The 21,514-nt window shown below is 36.6% G+C and overlaps 2 protein-coding genes across 4 annotated transcripts in view; one reads left to right on the plus strand and one right to left on the minus strand.

The window, feature by feature from the left end:
- Positions 1-21,514, minus strand: part of conu (Rho GTPase-activating protein conundrum) — a 152,785-nt gene that overhangs the window by 118,098 nt on the left and 13,173 nt on the right. Inside the window, exon 1 of one of the 3 annotated variants that reach the window (XM_074101994.1) lies at positions 15,574-15,820. The exons of 1 other annotated variant lie outside the window; for it this stretch is intronic. Coding sequence is in view for 1 of the 2 variants with exons in the window: in XM_074101993.1 (XP_073958094.1) it covers positions 15,461-15,472 (12 nt within the window). In the remaining variant the exon portion in view is untranslated. Of the gene's footprint in view, positions 1-15,460; positions 15,821-21,514 lie in introns of those variants that run through there. One more of the 3 variants, XM_074101993.1, reaches the window with a different exon arrangement.
- On the plus strand, positions 1,998-3,979 carry LOC141437805 (uncharacterized). The gene is made up of 2 exons (XM_074101324.1): positions 1,998-2,897; positions 3,021-3,979. Exons 1-2 carry the CDS (start codon positions 2,469-2,471, stop codon positions 3,699-3,701), a joined length of 1,110 nt encoding a protein of 369 aa, XP_073957425.1. The 5' UTR covers positions 1,998-2,468; the 3' UTR covers positions 3,702-3,979.

A 21,514-nucleotide genomic window follows, 5' to 3' on the forward strand; every position in this document is an offset into this window, starting at 1 on the left:
TCTCTCGCTCTCGTATTAAATATAGTATAAGTGTCAGAGGGACCGCATGACATGAACTTCGAGTTTCGTAGTAGCCCTGAAGGTTTTCTAATCGTAATGCGTAAAAAACTAATTATTTTCAAAAGTCGCTGAAATAATTTCGTTCTGTTCGACGAGTAGTTTTTTTATTCGACTGGATGGCAAACGAGCAAGTGGGTCTCCTGATGGTAAGAGATCACCACCGCCCATAAACATCTGCAACACCAGGGGGATTGCAGATGCGTTGCCAACCTAGAGGCCTAAGATGGGATACCTCAAATGCCAGTAATTTCACCGGCTGTCTTACTCTCCACGCCGAAACACAACAGTGCAAACACTGCTGTTTCACGGCAGGATTAGCGAGCAAGATGGTGGTAGTAATCCGGGCGGACCTTGCACAAGGTCCTACCACCTGCCAAATCTATGTTTTAATTATTTGCTTTTGTTAAAGGCTCCATGTACCCGGTATATGTGACTATATTATATATCATTTAAAAAAATCTACAGATTAAAAAGTCGACTTTTGTAGGACGTTTAAGGAATCCACTTATTCATTTCAACAGTCACTTCGCAGCCAATTAATTTGTAAAAGTTTCACATTCTAATTACTTATTAACGTAACATTGCAAAAATCCTTTTTATAAAATAGGTGCTAAAATTTTAATTAGTGTGCGGAAATATCATTAAAGAAAAAGTTATATTCAGGAAGTGAGCGATTAAAGAATGCAGGAAATAAAAAAAAAAAACTGAGTATTTTTAAATAAAGATACTTACCTATTCGTGACAACGTTTCATTATCAACAACGCCAATCATCAATGTTGCTAGTTGTTATTAATATTTTATTTATTATCTAAATATATTGTTTAAATCTTTACAATTTTCTGTCATAACTACTAGGTACCTTACTCGGGCCTAAATCACGTAATTCTATCTAAGATTACAAGATTTTATTTCTTTGTTAATCATTCACGCATGGACCACGGAACCGATCAAGACGAAATTCAGCATAAGTAGATATAGTTTGAGATCCTCGGAAGGCCATATCCCGGAAAATTGTATAGTTCCCATGGGATCGTGGTAATTAATTCTTTGCAGGCAAACTCAGGGCAACGGCTGGCCGTTTGACAGCCGTAGTTGCATTTTTTTTACCTCCTTCAACTTTTCGGCATGGCATTGGCCGTGGCCACAAGTTTCAGTTAAGCAAAAGAAACAACCTTTATTAGGTGTGTTTTCATGAAAAAAACATGGGAATCAGGTGTGGATTAAGTGGGTAAAAGCTCTATGGTAGTAATAAAAAAAAATGTCTACAAAAGATATTAAGCCAAAAATCATTACGCAGTACACTATGGGGCAAAATAATGAGCTCCATTTAAAATTCGGAAATCATTAGTAATTCCAAAGAGATGCTACGCCAGGATTAATTGGTGTGTCATAATGTGTAATAATTTACGTAATACCAAATTAGATACAAATCAGCGGCTGGTTGCGTAAGCGCATGTACGTTTACGCGTTTACTTTCTATTTGTTTTGTGGTGTAGACAAAAGATGTTTGTATAGGTAAATAAGTTTTTGCTAAAAATTTCATTTTTAATACAAGCTTTTTTGCTGACTGTACTGGTCAACATAGTATAGCATTGTCATTTAAACTACATTTCCGTACCAAATTTCAAGTCGATACCATTAAGCATTGAGGAGTTATCCTGCGGAGACAATCCTGGCTGGACCACCAGGATTTCACTACTAGATTATTGTATTGTCACCAGAGTTACATAAGTATGCCAAAATTCAAGACAATCCGACCGATCACTGAAAGTGGATCAAATTTAGCTTCCAAGATTTGACCCAAACAAATAAATAAACAGGGCAAACTAAATAAAGCTTTTAAAAACTTAAGAAGATGACCAGTTGTATGTATCTAGTCCTAAATGATAAGTCGACGTTCCTTATTCGAAAAATGAGAAGTCCCATATCATTTTTCAACACACCTGCTCGTAAAGTAGGTCTTATTACAGCGTATTTACACTGATAATGCAGAATATTACCCATGCCGTGCCTTTTACATTACATTATCGCACTAGTGCCTTTTCATTACATATCTTTTTAAATATTAGCAAGAAGTATTAATGTTTCGAAAACAGCTAAGTAGTTATTTGCGTAAATATAAAATTCAATTCAAAATGTGATAAATAATTAAAGAATTTCATGAAACTGCTTGTTAGCTTGTTGGTATTTATAATTTGACGGTGTATTTTTAACTATAAATACCCAATTTCAAAATTTATAAATATGTGGCTGATTAGCTACTTTGCCGGTGCCCTTATCTCAGACTTGCGCGCGCATGCAGCGCTGAGCGCGCGAAAAAAAAAAATTACGGCCGCCATCTTTTAAATGGGTTTCTGTTTGTTAAGTTTATTCACAGTATTGCATTTCGTTAGTGTTGTTTTGTAAAATGTCGAATTTAGATAACGAAGAATTACTTATCGAGTGTACGCCGCCAGATATCATAGTTGAAGCGCAAAATGCGAGTGATAGTCTTTTGCCCTCAAAATCAAAAGATAAATACATGCAAGCCTACGCAAATTTCATTCAATGGAAAAATAGCAAAAATGCAAGCTCTTTCTCAGAAAACGTGTTCATGGCTTACTTTAGTGAACTGGCGAAGAGGTATAAACCTAGTTCGCTTTGGTGTATATATTCTATGTTGAAGAGTACCGTGCAGAATAAAAATGCAATTGACATCAAAGCGTACACCAATCTAACTGCATTCTTGAAAAGACGTTCAGACGGCTTTTACAGTCGAAAATCCAAGGTTTTAACACCTAATGAAGTGGAGAAGTTCATTAAAGAAGCACCGGATAATCAATATCTAGCGACAAAGGTCAGTTCCACTATTTAGTTTTGTATTCATTATTATAATATTTGTAGGCGGTATTGTGAGTGTTGATATAATAGGAACTAAGTACGATTATTATAACTTAATTATGATTTTATTTATTTTCAGGTCGCATTAATATTCGGAATTACTGGTGCCTGTAGGCGTCAGGAATTAAACAACATTACGACAAAAGATATAGAGAATCACGGAGAGATGCTACTTGTCAAAATTCCGAACACTAAAAATAAAATTCCTCGGTCATTTACTATTCACGGACCATTTTATGAAATAGTGAAAAAATATGAAAGTTTACGTTCAACAAAAGGAAAATCTGACCGGTTCTTCCAAAATTTTCAAAACGGCAAATGCACGAGTCAGCCTATCGGAGTGAACAAATTTGGATCGATGCCTAGAGAAATTGCCAAGTTTTTAGGCTTACCACAGGCTGACGCTTACACCGGACACAGTTTTAGGCGGACTTCAGCTACATTGCTGGCTAATTCAGGAGCCGATATATTGACTTTAAAACGCCATGGGGGATGGCGATCTAATAATGTCGCCGAGTCATATATTGAGGACTCCATCCAAAATAAAGCCGACATAAGTGCCAAAATAACACAAGCAATCCATTTGGAGCCACAATCCAAGAAGTTCTGCCCTGAACCGCGTCCTTCCACCTCATATGCCAATGATGATTTGGGATTTCATACGTTTGCTAATGATGAAACGCAATGTTCTTCTACCTCCTTTCAGAATGTTGCATTATCACCGACATTTACAAATACCAAGAACAAAGCAATGAAATAATTAATAATACAATTAAACATACAGTACAAATGCCTCATAAGGCGGTAGCATATCATTTCAATAATTGTACTTTTAATAACTGTTTCAATAATTAAAGTTTTTAAATAAATGTGAACTTTTATTTACTTTTCCTCGCAAGTGTGTTGAAAAACGTCGTATGAAACACGTGAGCATTGGTCATTACACTTTTCGTCTCCATTAAGCCTTCGCCTTCGGCTCAGGCTTAAAAACCGACTCGAGTGTAATGACCAACATAGCACACTTGTATCATAATGTACTATTGTGCACTAGATAGTAGGTACATACAACAGGTCATCTTAAGTTTTTTACCTATACATACTCCTTAGATGAGAGGTTAGTTGATATTGTGTTGTAGTAGGGATTATGTTGTCGAATTGAAAAAATCGAATCAGAGCAAAATTGCTTCCCAAAATAATAGAAATATTTATTATTCTGACGACATCGTGAGAATTGCGGGGTAACCGGTGGATGCAAGTGGCGAGTTGTCGTTCATTGTGGCGTTCTAAGGGGGAGGCCTTTATAAATATTAAAAAAAAAAAAAAAAAAAAAAAAAAAAAAAAAAAAAAAAAAAAAATTATAAATATAAAGAAATATTTATATTTTTAATACATAATAATATTATTTCCATGCACAACAACGCAAGTACTCGTGCAGTCAGCAACAGCAAAAAAATCTTGTAAGTAAATATTAAAGAAGCCGTGGTGGCCTAGTGAAGCCGTAATGGCCTAGTGGTTTGACCTATCGCCTCTCAAGCAGAGGGTCGTGGGTTCGAACCCCGGCTCGCACATCTGAGTTTTTCGAAATTCATGTGCGGAATTACATTTGAAATTTACCACGAGCTTTGCGGTGAAGGAAAGCATCGTCAGGAAACCTGCACAAACCTGCGACGCGATTCAATGGTGCGTGCGAAGTTCCCAATCCGCACTGGGCCCGCGTGGGAACTATGGCCCAAGCCCTCTTGATCTGAGAGGAGGCCTGTACCCAGCAGTGGGACGTATATAGGCTGGGATGATGATGAAATATTAAAAATGTTTTTTTAACAGAACTTTTTTCCTATTGAAGTAAATACCAGAACCTTAAAAATAGTCCAAGCGAGGCTCGTTACTTACATATTATAATCTACCAACGATAGAAAACGTGTTCCCAGGTTGAAACATGACCACTCACTTTTGTTAACAAACTTAACACACACCGTAACTTGCGGTCACTTGTTTTACGATTCCCGCACCATTCGCTACGACCACCATAAAACTGAGCATACACCGCTTGCTTCATGGGAACCCCGTCATTCTTACACGGTGTCAAATCAGCAATGCATATTAAAGGCAGGTGAGAACGGATGTTATCGTTTGTTTTTTTATTCATTGTGCGGTGTTATCGGGTATCGTAATGCACATAGAAGCACGTCGCTGGACGCCTCCGTTACTCATTTTCTCGGAACGATATAGAATTGCAAATAATAATCGAGTCGACGGATGCGTGATGTCCGCACTGAATTGGAAATAAAATATGAATTCAACGGTTGGTTTCATAGCAACACTAGGTGAAATACACTCATCAAATGTGCCTAGGGATATTTTTTTCTCTAGTTAGTTTTGAACATTTCAATACAAGTTACTATTGAGTCAAACCATCTAATTTTTGTAGCGAAATTTCATTTTTAATATAAGCTTTTTTTGCTGACTTTCCTTGCATTGGCATCCAATTTACATTATGTATATCAAATTTCAAATCAATACGACAACTGGAAGTGGATCAAAATGAACTTGCAAAAATTCACCCAACAACAACCAAACAGATACTAATTTCAGTACCCAAAGCTCAAAATGTGCACTTCATCTTTATTAATTGGTGTCAAGTGTCCCATGATATTTATTTATTTACTATTTATGTATTTATTTAGTTTACGTCCTATTCTCAGACCTACCGAAAATACACAAAAAAAAAAAAAAAAATTGGTCAAGCCGATTCGAAGCAGTTAGGTCACAAACATTTTTGACTCGAGAATTTTATATATTAGAGATTTATTCATAAAATAAAGATCTGAACTACGAACAGGTTATACTTATTTAAAGTTTGGTAACAAATTGCACAATGACTCATAGTTTTTCAATGCTCACTACGACTGGTATTGTTCTAGACAATGTATGACCTTTGCAGGTGTGTAATCCAAAACAATATGATACCGATTTGAATTTTTGTTTCATGATAAGACTGGCCTAAAATTATAATAACACTAGCGACCTGCCCCGGCATCACAAGAGTGCAACTCTATTACCTAACCAACTTAATAGTACATTGTGTCTTAAGGGCGGTAAATAAGGAATTACGAACGAGAGTCTATTAGAAGGCCGAAGTCGAAACCGCGGCGGCTTTAATGAGTCGATGTTCGTAATTCTAGTACCGCCCGTGCGACATAATGTTTTTCATCACATGGCAGTGCCAGCTCCCCTTGCCCTCCCCCTCCGCAGCATGTGCCCAACGTGCGCGCGCTCCTGCAGCAGCGCGCGCACGGAGCAGCAGCACGCCATGCAGTAAACATACTCATTTACCGACCTTGGGCTTCATGACAAGAAAATTAGTACGGGCAATGACTTATTTACTGACCACGGGTTTCATGACAAGCACATTAATGTCAAGGGTTTTATTTGGAGGGTTACAACCAAGGTAGCCTGCATGTTACGACACTGTTTACGAGCAAGTGTGATGAAAATAATGTATTGAATCAGGCGTTACTTTGCGGAGGTCCAATCTAATCTAATTATGTCTAACATCTGGCAGCATGGTGTACGGTTGTGTTGCTCTGATGTTGAGCTCTGGTTGAGTTCGAAACGTGTCAGTGTAGTGTGGTGGTGGCGGTAGGTGGGTTTGTGTGATTTGTGCGTGTTCTTACAGTGTGGAGGTTGAGGAACTGCATAAACACGCATATCTTGCATAAACGTAGCTATCACAAGGTCGCGAATGTTATAGTTCACTAACCAACTTTGAAAAGTTGAAACCTCCCCACCCCTCAGACATTGTCATTTCAAAGTTCAATATCTCACAAACGGCTACATTGGTCTTTTAATCCCGATGTATTCTGAATAAAATCTCTAAATCTTTACCACTGGGTATAGTCGTGAAATTTGGCACTGCATGATTCAACGTCAATAAAAACAAATATGGTTTTTGTGAATACCCACGGGAATATTGCAGTTTTTCGGAATTTCAATCTGACTGAACTTACGCGTACGAAGCCGCGGGCAAACAGTATAGTATATTCAAAATGTCTTGTACATATCTATGCCATAAACTTTGCAATATCTACACCGACAATTATATCAACTAATGCAATCCTAGACTTCGCAAAAGATCCATTGATAAGATAACGCAGAACAACAATATCACCATCTCTAATTAAGAAATACTAACAAGATTGACTAAACAATAAGCCAATAATCCACTGCACTCAAGCGCACAAATATACGATATCGATCTAAATTTAATTGAATAATCTCGATTACGGCGAGCTGTGAGAAAGGCTGGGCCATTCAAACGATACGGTAACAATCGATTAGTTCTATACAACCGAGGTCTTGTTATTGTTTCCGTAATACCAAGGATTTTCATAATTTAAAACAAAGGACATTCATATGCGTTTGTTGTTAAATAAATACCATGTATTGTTATATCGCGACAAATTTGGTATTTTTAATGAATCAGTGTTTATATCAATTTCCAAACATTGTTCTGAACGAATACGACTTTGTCCCGTTCGGTGTTAAGATCCTTGGTCCGTGGGGTCCTAGCGCTTTGAAGCTTCATAAAGAAATAACTAAGAGGTTAGTAAACGTCACAGGGGAGCGAAGAATCTTAGCTATTCGAAGAGCTGCCGCTGCCAGCAACGCCAATACCTTGCCTAAGGCAAACTGTTTTAGTTGGTTTCTTTTTGATCATACTGTCTACATGAAAAGAAAGACCAAGCCAAAATATAGAATGTCACCGCCAAGTCGTATCAAGAAACCAAAAAGCTGGCGGAAAACAGGGATAACCGACAAGAGTAGACCTACTGTATCCAGGACCCGATCTAAGAGGGGGAGGGGGGGGGCTAACCGGGCACTTGCAGAGAGCGGCAAAAATTTACTTATTCCTATCCTCCAGCCTAGACATTAGGCATCCACCACCCACCGCTCGATTGACCACCGACAACTCTTTGGCTTTACGACCTCGCAATGTTGCAACTTGCACGATTTTTCTTGCAAGTCTAAACTCGGCTTAACGCGCTGACGTTCGGGCTCGCATTCAACCATCTCTTTCTACCCTCGTTTTATACCGTGTGACAGAAAGGAGTGGTGAAAACGATTGTGATTACAAGTGTGTTATAATAAGGCTTCTAGGCATAAAGATAGTTTGCTGTCAAGAATGTAAAAGGTGTCATTGGTTAAATTTAACCTGCACAAACCTGCGAAGCAATTCAATGGTGTGTGTGAAGTTCCCAATCCGCACTGGGCCCGCGTGGGAACTACGGCCCAAACCCTCTCATTCCGAGAGGAGGCCTGTGCCCAACAGTGGGACGTATATAGGCTGGGATGATGATGGTTAAATTTAGAAGTGCCAGTAGAATTTCCAATTGTTAATTCTATTCAAACCTTTAACAATAGAACAAAGACATACTTAAATACAAATTTAAAAAATTCATGACTCGGCACAAACATACTCTAGTATTTTTCATACAAATACCTGCTATATTAATGAAATAAATAATATCTGTCATATTTTATTCTTTTCTCATAAACGGCCTTTTTAACAATTGTCATTGATAGTTTAGTATAAGTAGTACCTGTGTGCATATGTGTATGTACCTATCTACCTTAATATTATTGTTATCGTTTCTCCTGCATATTCGTTTGCACCACTTACTTTGGCCTATTTCTATTAGTTTTTATATCTAAATGGCTGTCTGATCTGATCCCTTTTAAGCGTCATTTAGACTAAGCAAGAACTTGCATGCAAGTTTTACTACATTGCGGTATTTGTTTGATCAACTGAATTCATTGTCCCTCAATAGTCTGCGATGTAATGCAACTTGCATACAAGTTCTTGCATGGTCTAAGTGGGGCTTTAGGCAATATCCGACCGCCTATTTCTATTGCCTACCCTACATTTTCTCTTTTCGTAAACTTAATGTATTGATTTGTGGTGTCCAGAAAAAAAATACCGATTGTTGCATTGTATTGTGACCGGGGATCGAACCGGAACCTCAAGCTTCGTAGTCAGGTTCTCTAACCACTTAGCTATCCATCAAATCAAGTCTTGCGTCCAAGTTGACATTCACCTTTGCGAACTAAAGACTGTGAATTCGAAGCATTGATAATCTGAGTGAAAACTAGTGTTGCGAAACGCCTTAACGAGTCGCACTCTATTTGGCTGAGAACAATTGCTTGCGCAAGCGCACGTGCCCAATCTCATTGACAATTATTACCTGACCGCTGCAGGCATGGGGACTCGCATTGTGGTAATAACGGCTTTAAATATGTAACGCATGACTTAAACTTTGAAATTCAATTTCCATCAATCATTATTGTTGCTTACTTGTTTATGTTTATGTTCTTTCACTAAACTAACCTCCTTTCCTAGCATAAACGATTATAAAATTCCGAGATTTTACTAAATCCCGGAAATTATTAAAAATTACATAGCCGTCTTTAATTACTTTCCTTGAAGTACACACTCGATGGTGTTAATGTTTCTTTCTAGGTTTAGCGGTTAAGTTTTATTTTAATTTTATCCCACAGGAATATCTGCATAAAAAGTAGCCTACCTGTTATGTTATTCGACGACCAGATGGCCTAGTGGTTAGAGAACCTGACTACGAAGCTTGAGGTCCCGGGTTCGATTCCCGTGTCGGGGCAGATATTTGTATGAAAAATACGAATGTTTGTTCTCGGGTCTTGGGTGTTTACTATGTATTTTAAGTATGTATCTATCTATATAATTATATTTATCCGTTGCTTAGTACCCATAACACAAGCTTTGCTAAGCTTACTTTGGGACTAGGTGAATTGTTGTGAATTGTCCCGTGATATTTATTTTATTTATTTATTTATTCTAGAGATCCAGGCTATAATATCTGCATACCAAATTTACGCAAATTTGTCCAACAGTTTTAGAGTAACAATTACAAACAAACACACGCACAAACAACTCAAAAACGTTCGTATTTATATCTAATATTAGTAGGATATCTACAATTACCTAAAGTCAAAGTCAAAATATCTTTATTCAATTTAGGCTATAACAAGCACTTATGAATTGAAAATACAAACTGAAATATAGATGCACAGAAAAACCAGAAAAATAAGACCATCACTGGGAATCGAACCCAGCTTAGGTCCTCAGCATTCCGTGCCACGTGCTATACCGCTACACCACTGCTGGACAACTGCTGCTGGGCACTTATGAATGTCAAAAAAAACTACCACCGGTTCGGAAAAACCTCTGTTGAGAAGAATCCGGCAAGAAACTCAACGAGGTATATTTTTTTTAAAACAGATTTACAATAAACTAACCTAACTTAATATTACCTCCGTTGACCGTTAGATATTTCGAATACCAAATATTTATAAAATAAGTTTGCATATAAAAGGAAACAAACATCATCCCATTTGTATCATAACATAAAATGCGAAAGGAGTACAATTATCGGTTCTGTATATTGAAATATTTTTCAATGTCAGACCTCTTTAAAATCACTGGTTACTCACTACGGTTAGGCAATCATCAGAGCTGCACCCAGTCCTACACAGATAAGTTAATACATAAATGCAATTCATTACTACAAACACTTTATATTAAGGCTATCTGAATAGCCTTGTAACCATTGCGGTACAAATTAATGAAAACTAAGTCAAGTATTTGAATTAAAAAAACACGAAATTATGGCAAAAAATTGTCTGTGGACACACCACATTTTTAAGGTAATGTAATAGATAAGCAACCCATTGGATTCCGTGTAATGGCTATCGAAACATAGGCAGACCGAAGAAAAGATGGCGGGACGACTTGGACGCATATCATGTAGAGTGGCAGGAGCATGCTCTTGATAGGGACGAATGGTGGAAAAAAGGGGAGGGCTTTGCCCAGCAGTGGGACACTTTAACAGACTAATGTAATGATAAATAATAAGAAAATAGATAAACATGATTGTGAGGTCATGGTGCCTTCTGTGCTCAGACCAGCAGACGACATGATAGTATGAAATAGTTCGTCAACTCCTCAACCCAAATTTATCAGAAGGGGCAAGATTTTCAGCGGCAATGAATAAGACAAAGAAGAAAAACAGATACACATCAATAAACGTGTATACTTTGTTTCAGTTGCTGATTAAATAACGGCTGTAAATGGGCATGATGCGATTTCTAAAAGAGATATTTTAAAAAAATACAAACATTGGAACATAGAACCTCCTCTTTTTTTGAAGTCGGTTAAATAATCAATGATGTCGATTGAAATAACACAAATATACATCGTTTTATTATTGACGTTCAGGTTAAGATAATTCACCTAATAAAGGAATTCAAAGTGTGATTTAATGCAGTTCTACTATGCTGTCGTCCATATAGGCAAATTTCACAATTTCTCTTTATTCTCTGCCATCTCAGCTTCGTACATTCTATTTTGTCCACAATCCTACACTTTTATTAGCTCTTATTCGTAAAATTTTGCAATTCTAGAAATCAATGTTTTCCAAATAAGAACTTTCTCTTTGAATTATAAAAATATTGTTGCTTTCAGTTGTATCAAAATGCCTTTCGCTAAGCGAAGGATATTATGCTCAAGGTCCATCTATGAATAAGTTTTTGGACTCACAATGTAAGTTATATTTGCAACCATCGACAATATAGTCGATTAGGATACAAAACATCCGATGTCACACAAATCATGGTCGCTATCTTGCAAAATCAATGTGTCAAATGCTATCAGCTCTCGATCGATCGGTTTGCGACTTGTTTCTCTAATGATTGATGACTCCACGGTCAATAACTCTGAGTGCAGTGATTTCTATTGGATTTTCTAAGACGTGGAGATTAGCGACGTCATCAACAGGAGATTAAATTCGAAGTAAGTAGTTGGAACATGGAAGTCACTCGGCGCAACTTTTAATTTCATTATTGTATAATATTAAAGTGAAACTTCAACGATTGTCCACGTCTCACTTTTGCGTCATCTTAATACATTTTTTATTCAAATTGTTCTGTAATAACTGAAATATAATTGGGGAATTATCTAACAGCCACAAACTGTAATCTAGCCGTAACGGGCGAGCGTGAGGCGTTAGTATTAACGTGTCGCGAGAAAACTAAAAGTGAGAAGCGATCATTGCCGCGGCTGGTAGGTAATTAGATTACACTGGAGACGCGAGCGATCAGGGTTGCTCAATTTTCCACACTTTTAAAGCTAATTCTTTAGCATGCGAAGCAAATACAACTGATAATATTTTAAATAGAAACAAATATGAGATCGAAGTAATTCAGGATCAGTGCTTCGAGTGAAAGATTTCAGTTAAATCTGTGAATAATTCCGTGATTTACATTAAGCATTAATGGAAAATGATACTTAAGATCAACTAATGAATATCTAATTTATATTTATTTATTGGGTCTAACATCTGGTAGCATGGTGTACGGTTGTGTTGCTCTGAAGATGAGCTCTGGTTGAGTTCGAAATGCGTCAGTGTAGTGTGGTGGTGGTGATAGATGGGTTTGTGTGATTTATGTGAGTTCTTACAGCGTGGAGGTGGAGGAACTGCATGAACACGCATATTTTGCATAAACTTAGCTGCAAAGAAATTCTTTTAGTTCATTAATGAATATCTGGTTGACTGATAGCAAGAACGTTTTGTGAAATTAAATTGAAATCGTCAAAACTATCTGATATTTTAATTGGTTTATAATTGTTTACAACGAGCGGAGTACTAAAGTCGCTAATGTTGATTTCGTAAGCAAACATTGGTATCTTGAAGAAAAATTTATAACATCTGGTGAAGAATCATCATAAATCTGATGAAGACACATAATAGAAGAGTCATTATTAACACCACCAAGTTACTTACAGAATTAATCAGTAAGTATCTTGATTTTTAGGATTTTGATCAGCTAACAAAAAGTTGGAAAACCCCCGAAATTGTCACTTCAAAGTTCAATATCTCAAAAACGGCTAAACCGATTTTGTTAAAACATGTCTAAGAACCATCGCTAGAAAACTTGCTTTCAAATAAAAAACCCGCATTGAAATCGGTCCACCCGTTTTAGAGCTACGGTGCCACAGACAGACAGACAGACACACATAGCGGTCAAACTTATAACACCCCTTTTTTTGCATCGGGGGTTAAAAATGGGGGAGGTCTATGTCCAACAGCGGACATTCTACGGCTATAATATGATGATGATGATGAAATCAAAGATTTGACAAATTACATCTTCTCAGCCCTGGCTTATTTGGCGGAGAAACCGCGTATCCAGCTGATGATTAATGTAGCGATACATTAATCCATTACTGGACGTGCACACGCACACGATATAGGTGAGTGGGGCAGATGTGATGATAATGATAAATGTCTAGACAAAGAAATAGTTTCTACCATTTGCGAAGATGAGAGATAATGCATGTCGAGAAAACACTGGCGAGATAAACTGTACGCACTGAGATTAAAAAATAAATCATAATGATAGACCTGATGTGACTGGTGCTATTTAGTCGGTCTGAAATTATAAAAACTCTCTAATGCCATTGTAGAAAAGTCAACAACAGTTTGTCCCTGAAACTTTCTATTCAGACATAAATTAAAGATAATGGTTTCCAATTTACAGGCATATTTTTGAATACTAATGAGAAAAGGGTCCTAATGGTTTCCTTGTCATTCAACTTAACACAAGTGTTACCAGAATTTCGTATTTTCATCAATGGTTATTTCCGCCGCTTTCACTATCTGACAAAGGTCCATGGTTTTGAAACGAGGGTCATGAGATAAACTAGTAAAGGGCGCTGCAAAAGGAAATAACAGTTCACCGAACAAGGTTTTTACTTGGCCATTACAAGCAATACAGTTGTGGCAGGACCCCTGATATATTCTCAAAATAGAAACGTCTATTATTTTGCGGATTACTATTAAGACAGTGCATTTCTGTCACATTGTTGTTCGAGATCTACGTGTATTTTGTTCCAAGTAAAGAACTTCCGTTATATAAAGTATGTTAAGCAAATATATCAAAATAATCCTTAATTTTTGGTAACAGAACGCAAAATTTGTGTATGGCGTAACCCTGGCTTGTGTAGATTTTTATTTTGCAGATAGGCTGCTAAGGTAAACGTCTGAGTGCTCGACACACTAATGCCATATATATAAGATCAATGATGATAACCATTGGGACAGTGACGAGCACTTGTACATTTACCTTATAGGTCGTCAAAAAGTTTCAGTGTGTCTAATTAAAGAAATGGAAAACATTCAATGTGAAAGTCTCCTGGTGGAAGTTTGACGCGATCTAATCAATCTTAATAACTATCTGTCACTATGCTAAGCGTTTCAAGTAATAGGTATAACAATTCATAATAATAGTAATTCAGAAAATAACATTAACTGTACAAATGTAGTGCATCCCCAATTAGGTGTTGTAGTGTTTATTTATAAGAAAGAGGAAGTTATAGATACCTATATTTATCATCTCATCCTACACAGATTATAAAAGAGATTTAAAAATCTTGTTATTTCATGTCTCTCTCTCTTCAGTGAATGTTGATGAATCAAGGGGTTTAAACGAATGTTTTGACACTAAACCTAGCAACTCTTTGGTGGCATCTTTGAATTCTAAAATGTCTGTCAAATATATTATGACCACATTAGTTTTGGAGAGTGCTTAGATGTGTGCGTGTTTCGTATTCGTTTCGGTATGAGTGAGTAGAAACTCGTACCCTAACTAAGTTTGATATGAGTGTAATTGTAGACTACTTCAGTGACTTATCACTTATCAATCTTATCACTTCCACCGACCACCCCAAAGCACTATTAACATTCACTTACAAAAGCACGTGTCGGTCATCTCACCTAGCTATATACGGAGAGTTTGTTATGTATGCAACAATGCAATGCATGCAGGTGCTTCACTATTTTTAAACGCTAATACCAGTCTACAGATAAAATGCACACAATGCACCAGCCCAACAGAAATGCCAAATACGATGCAATGACGCACACACCCACAAAACAGATGACGAATAAGTCAACATTAAACTGAAGAATGATTGAACACGAACGATACACATATGGGCAGGCAGGAGCAGAATCAACAAACAGAACGAACGGGAAGTAACAAGCATGAAAGAAAATAAACATAAAAGGTCAAACAAGACCGCAGTTTTAACAACATTCGAAAATACGGTGTAGATAGTTTTATCAGAGTAAATTCAAGTCCTGCTTATCAATGGAATAGATATCAACAGGATTACGAGCGGTAGCGAAGGAAGATAAAGGAATTTAGAAGCATTAGTTAAAGCCGCTATATTATGTGTTGTGAAACTTTATTTACTAGTTAATATTAGATAATATGACACGGTTATTTCAAACTTTACAGAATATACTGAGAATGATGTTAAAAGACCGGATTCAAATGGAACGTCTAACAGTTAGGGACCATCCCCGCGGCATAACACATGAAGCGGCACCTAAGGTGAAACAAGTGACAAACAAAGCAAACACTAACCAGCTTCAACATCCGAAATCCTGAGGAAGCTGCTCACGGACTGGGTACAATACAAAAGCCTAATTTAGTTCTAATTGAACCATCAAGCGTCCACAGCACACACACACTTTTACCAAACTAATTACTGGCGGGGACCATTCGGAACCAAGTTTGTTTTTGCGTTCCGCCACGCGTCGCTTGGATACACTTGTTCACAGCACTATTGGGGCTCAATTCGTTTTGTAAGAATGTATTTATTCGTTTGTTTTCGATTTTTAGAAACACTCTGGGTTCGATAAGTTTTTTAAACGCGGTAAAACAGAGAGAGGCACAGGCGGTATCGTCTGCGGTTCACGCGGCACTGGCGCGGCGCTCGCTCCGTCGCCGCCTCTCGCTCTGCCCCCTGTCTCTGTGACGACCTCACGTGCGTTTTTTTGCCATCTCTGGATTTCGAATCCCTCAAATCGTTACAAAACAACTCAACCGTACCTCATACCTGTTTCTGAGAATGTCATTTCCTTATACTTACAATTAAAAAAGTGCCATTTTGCAATTTAAATCCGTCTTTTAATGTCACTTACACTATAAGTTGTAATTAAAGTAAACCATGCTATATCATTAAAACTCAAATAATTGAAACCTGCTAAAGATAATTAACCTGTGGCGTTACAAATTATAATCAATTTAATCACCTGCAAATGAGACGATACCTACGACATGACATAGACACAGTATCCAAAACAACAAGGTTGAATGAGTTCAAACAAAGTCATAGACAAGACAACAATAATAACATGCATAATGAACAAAACAAAGATTGTATCGCACTTGTATCAACAGTCATCCATAAATTATGACTATAAAGTACGGCTGGTCAGATTAATTACTTACATACTTACCTGTAATAAGTACAAATGAATGATGTCATATAATCTGCTTCGAATTAAAAAATAACTGAGCTTTGTTTTTTACAAGCGTTGTTTAAGAATAAATTAGACATGTAACATGATTAATAAATAATTACACTGGCATTCTGATTGGTTTATAATTACATTGGGACTGTAAACCAAAATTTCAACCGCTGGGTTTAGAGACATGAAATTTGGGACGGATGTTTTTTTATGCAACGTTAACGAAGAGCATAATTTACCTGGTTTATGTGAGCGAAGCCTCGGAGAAAGACTAGTCTACTAATAGATTAGATATACTTAGGTGCACTGCCACTCGATAAAATCTGGTCAGTTCCAACTACTTCCTACAACTCAGGTGGTGGCCAAGATTACCTAATTACCTAATATTTACTTACCTTGTACCAAGTCTGACGGTTGGTTTCCAAAACTCTAGAGCAGGGTTTCTCAAAGTGGGGTACGCGAACCCCTAGGGGTTCGCTATTCGACGGTAGGGGGTTCGCGACAAGGTTTACGTGATGGTGGCTGCAAGACTGGCAAGATGATTAAGATTGGTTTTTGGAGTCTTTTTGTATTTTTTATTTCAACTCCAAATTTGTTAAGTACTTATTTGTTTGTTATTTGTTGTTGTTTGTTTCAGTTGTTATTTTCGTTGGCAAGACGATTCTTACCTATATTTGTTACCTTTTATTGAAATAAATAATATACATTATATTAACATGATGATTGAAATAAAAACTTAGTTTCTCCAAGTCTCCAACAGCCAGTGTTATTACTTTGTTTTGGGGTGTTCGCTGTCGTCTATAAACTTTAACAGGGGTACGTGGAGCCATAAGTTTGAGAAACCCTGCTCTAGAGCTAGAGGAGCGCGGATTCTGCACTTTAACATTATACAAGGTGTTTTCATTTTCAAAGATTTGGAGAATATTTCAGCAGGCGGTTCGGTTAGTTTGCCTGAATCACAGAATAAGTAATAGTACTCGTACAAGTACCTGAATATCGCTGTAAATATTTTTCGAAACTTTTTAATCGTAGCTAAAAGATAGATTCCAAAAAAACTACTCATGTGATGTTTTTTTTTGCATCGGTAAGTTTTAAGTTTTCTAAATAGTGTTCATAAGTAAATTATTTATTTATAGTTGTAAAGCTAAAATTGAATGCAACTGCATAAATAAATAATTTCATGTAAATATTAATTTCACCAACAGATTTATGGTTGAGAGTGTTTTGTAGAAGAAAAGTTCATATTAATGTATAAATACTTCAGGTTTAAACAATATTTGGATACTATTAATCTCATAACTTGCGTAATACTATGTATTGATATTTTTCATATGCACCGTAGATATGCACATAAAAAAATATTGACAGCAAATCACGTATGGAAAACTATGGTAAACATGGCGGCTACAGGGCCACCATGACATCTCCAATTGTCACTTCATTCGGCATCTGGGGGACTAAAACGTAATTCGAAAATCGAAGTTCGTATCGTATTGGTGATGATGATGATGATGATGATGATGATGATGATATCGTATTGGTATTTTCCCTCTGACTCTCGTATTAATAACTTAAGCGTTAGCGGGATGGCAATTTACGAAGTTCGAATTTTGCACTTCGTAGTTAAACTTCTAACGTTTAGATTGATCGAATATTTTCTATATACTCGTGGTATTTTTCGTTCTCGAATTTTTGTTTCCTGTTAAGTTTTCTGTTGCCGATACCCATTTAAGTTCTAAATAAAAACAAAATATTATAAGACTATAATTTATTTATGTGCATGGGTTGGTTCCATCTGGAACGTCACAATGATAATGACACTTGTGACAGTGACGTTCGGCCATCTTCATAAATTCAAAATTCAAATTCATTTATTTATTTCATCATCATCATCATCATCATCATGCCAGCCGAAAGACGTCCACTGCTGGACATAGGCCTCCCCCAAGGCTCTCCACTCAGACCGGTCTTGTGCTTTCCGCATCCACCGCGATCCCGCGGTCTTAACCAAGTCGTCGCTCCATCTTGTTGGATCTTGTTTATTTCATCAGCATAGGTTTATAATTAGGTGACAAACAAACAAGATAGCAAACTACGATGTGCCTGTCGGCGTACGAAATCATTTCGAGAGACCTGGCAGTAGATTACATACTCGTAAGATAGGATGTGTTAATTAAAATGATCAAATTAATAACAGCGCATCATAAGTAATGAAAATTAAATGTCACAAAGTAAAATACAATAAATAGTTTCCCTAACTCTACTCTTAAAATAATATGATATAACTATATCATGTAACTTTTTTGGAATCTAAATACGGCGTTGAGTATAGTAAGAAAGTGTACCTACCTACTGGCGTGAAAAAAAAACTGAAAAAAATGGGGTCTTTACTCATCAACTATTGTAAAACTCTGGAATAATTTCAAGACATCTTGTAGGTATACCTAACAATCAGGCACGCTAAGGCTGTCTGGTCGATCCTTACGTTACATAAAACATTAACACTTTATCGTAACCATTTTAAAGGAGCTTAGATCAAGCCTCTTAATTCCAATTCCATTGATAAAAACATCAACATTATCTTATTTATGCACAACTCTGAACCTGAAGAATTTTTCCACAGCTGTCAATCTGGGACTGATAAATGACGCGGATTCTTCGTGTACGCGTGACTGCCGCAAAACCAAAACCATTGATATGAGGAAACAGAATATAGATAGAATACAAAGCATACAAAACTGGGCAGGCTACATGGATGCAAACAGATGGGATAAACTAGCCACGAAAAATTAGGACGAACATAAAAAACGCAATGACCCTAAGCGACGAAAGATGAAGAATTCAAACGATTTTAGGTATAAGGATTATAAACAGAGAGTGACAATTAACTGCTTAGTAAACTAAAAATAAAGAATTTTATGAAGAGAGAAACTTGAACAATATAGACAACGGTGGTACAATAAAAGGGGATAACGACAGTAGGGACGAATTCAAGAAATTGGTAGCAAAATTGCAGAAGTAATAATTATAACAAAAACGAATACCTGGTTTCAGTGTCTTAAGTAACATTACTTTTATCTTTACTAGTACGATTTAATCTCTATGTAAATATGAATTGTTCTATTTACTCTTTATCTTGTTATTTTTACACTTTTAGGAAGGAGTCTTCCGTCACAAATGTCCTTTGTGATTAAAATATACGTTGGAAAATATGAGATAAAATACAGAAATAACACGCTGATATCATCAAAAGTGTATCTTACAATAGATTGACCTCGTCTAATCACAATTCGCTAAATAATAGTAGATTGTTGCACCAAGCAGAAAGTTATTTATTATGGCACCGAGTGCCGCTTTAGAGCCCCAGCGTTAACGAGGGCTTTAAAAAGCACGAGGGCAATATACTTAAATTAGTTCATGCGAGGTGCATAATCTGCTTTTCTTTCAGCAATTACAGGAATAGTAGACGAAAAAAAAACTCATACTAAACAATTAATAGGACAGAAATGTCACTAGCACTCGATGATTCCATTTTTGTAAGTTTACATTCGCACTCTCAAAAAACGTTCCCGCCATTTGTTTTTTTTTTTCATTTCTTACTTTTTTTGGCAGAGTTAGTAGCAGATATTTTTACCCGCGATCTGTCAAATTTCGGATGGGCGCCAGGTTGGCTAACCAAACACACATTTTTTTTTTAATACGGCTACTTACTATTTTTGATAGGATTGATAGCAACAATTTTTTGTACGCAATCTGTCAAATTTCATTAGACCGCCAGGTTGACCAACCTAACACTAGATTTTTTTACACTTTTCTGGCTAATTTTATAGCAAAAATACTGATATATATATTATGATACTTTTATAACAAAAATCTGCTCTAGAGCAGAAAAGTCCCGCTTTGTGCTGGGTATTAGTGCGATTATGATGAAATGAAATCATAGTTCGAAGAAAACATTGTTTTCGCCTTCAGATCCTTCTTTTCCTTCTAAAATTAATACAGTTATTGACTAGCTAGGAATAGTGTCGTATAATGGTAGCAGTTTAACTTTTTTGTTTAGATTACTTGTAGCTGATATTCGACCGATCATGGGTTATCGTACTTTTAGACAAAAAGTCTGGTACTTAGTCTTATCAAACTTTGACATTAGCAAAAACATCGCATAGGTCGATGGTGATATTATAAACCCAAAAATATACCCACTCTAATTGAAATTCTGTGGGTATTTTCCAACTTCCTCTTTCTGATTTTCTGGGAATCGAATGTTTTAACGGCCGAACTGATCATCTCCTCATCAAAAGTACATTAAATACTTAACCAGTCCCATTAAACAGTGGGAAAACCACAAACAAATAAACGTGCTTTTGCAACATTTTTCGTATTTCTTCTGGGAATCAAAATTAATAAAACCCAATTAGAACTAGGTGCTTTTAATAGAAATACCTGTGCTTTTGTTTTTAAGGAGTCAGGTATATAGCATATTGTTTTTCATCTCTCCTGTTCGGAAAGTTTAATTTTCATGGGTAGTAGTCGGGTGGAAAATTGCGTTTTCATCTCTAGGGTGGAAAGTAATATTTTTTTAATTTTTCGATTGTCCCCGGAGTCGAAGATAGTTGAGTTACGTCAATGACACTTTTTTTTCACGTTTCGGCAAGGCCATCTAGATGCACGTCGTCGTGACCAAGAAGCTTATAATACAAAACAGAAATTTGATCTTTATTACGTCACGAACATATACCATCTCTTTCTTTAGTTAGGTTAAGAAAGAGATGGATGTCATTCGTGAAATGTGAAAGAAAGAGATGGAAGATATAAATAAGTAATAAAGGTCAACCTTCTGCGTTCGGAGTTCAACCTCCAGTTTTGTAGGTAATATAAACTCCTTGGTCGTGACCAACTCGATTTTTTTTATACTCGGCCGAGGCAAGTGGTCAGGTCGAAAAGGTACCGTTGAAGGTTGAGTATAAGTAAATTCAATTTACTGAATAATACTGAAATGCTATTAAATGATGTTCTCATTTTTTTGTACTATTTCACTTTCCTTACAGTCGAAATGAAAAGTAGAGTGTCAACTCGGGTGAAATTACCCATGTCCCCTCGAACTATTGGCGCTCTCACTTCGTTCGATGGGTCACTTTCCACCCTTGGTTATCAATCAACTATT

Source organism: Choristoneura fumiferana, chromosome 18 (assembly GCF_025370935.1).
Source record: "Choristoneura fumiferana chromosome 18, NRCan_CFum_1, whole genome shotgun sequence".
Classification (NCBI taxonomy): domain Eukaryota; kingdom Metazoa; phylum Arthropoda; class Insecta; order Lepidoptera; family Tortricidae; genus Choristoneura; species Choristoneura fumiferana.

What these genes read in the sequence shown, in the direction of transcription:
- LOC141437805 (XM_074101324.1), top strand. Translation starts at nt 2,469, where the DNA reads ATGTCGAATTTAGATAACGAAGAATTACTTATCGAGTGTACGCCGCCA. An exon ending in ATCAATATCTAGCGACAAAG is followed by an intron (nt 2,898 to 3,020) that starts GTCAGTTCCACT and finishes ATTTATTTTCAG; the next exon opens with GTCGCATTAATATTCGGAAT.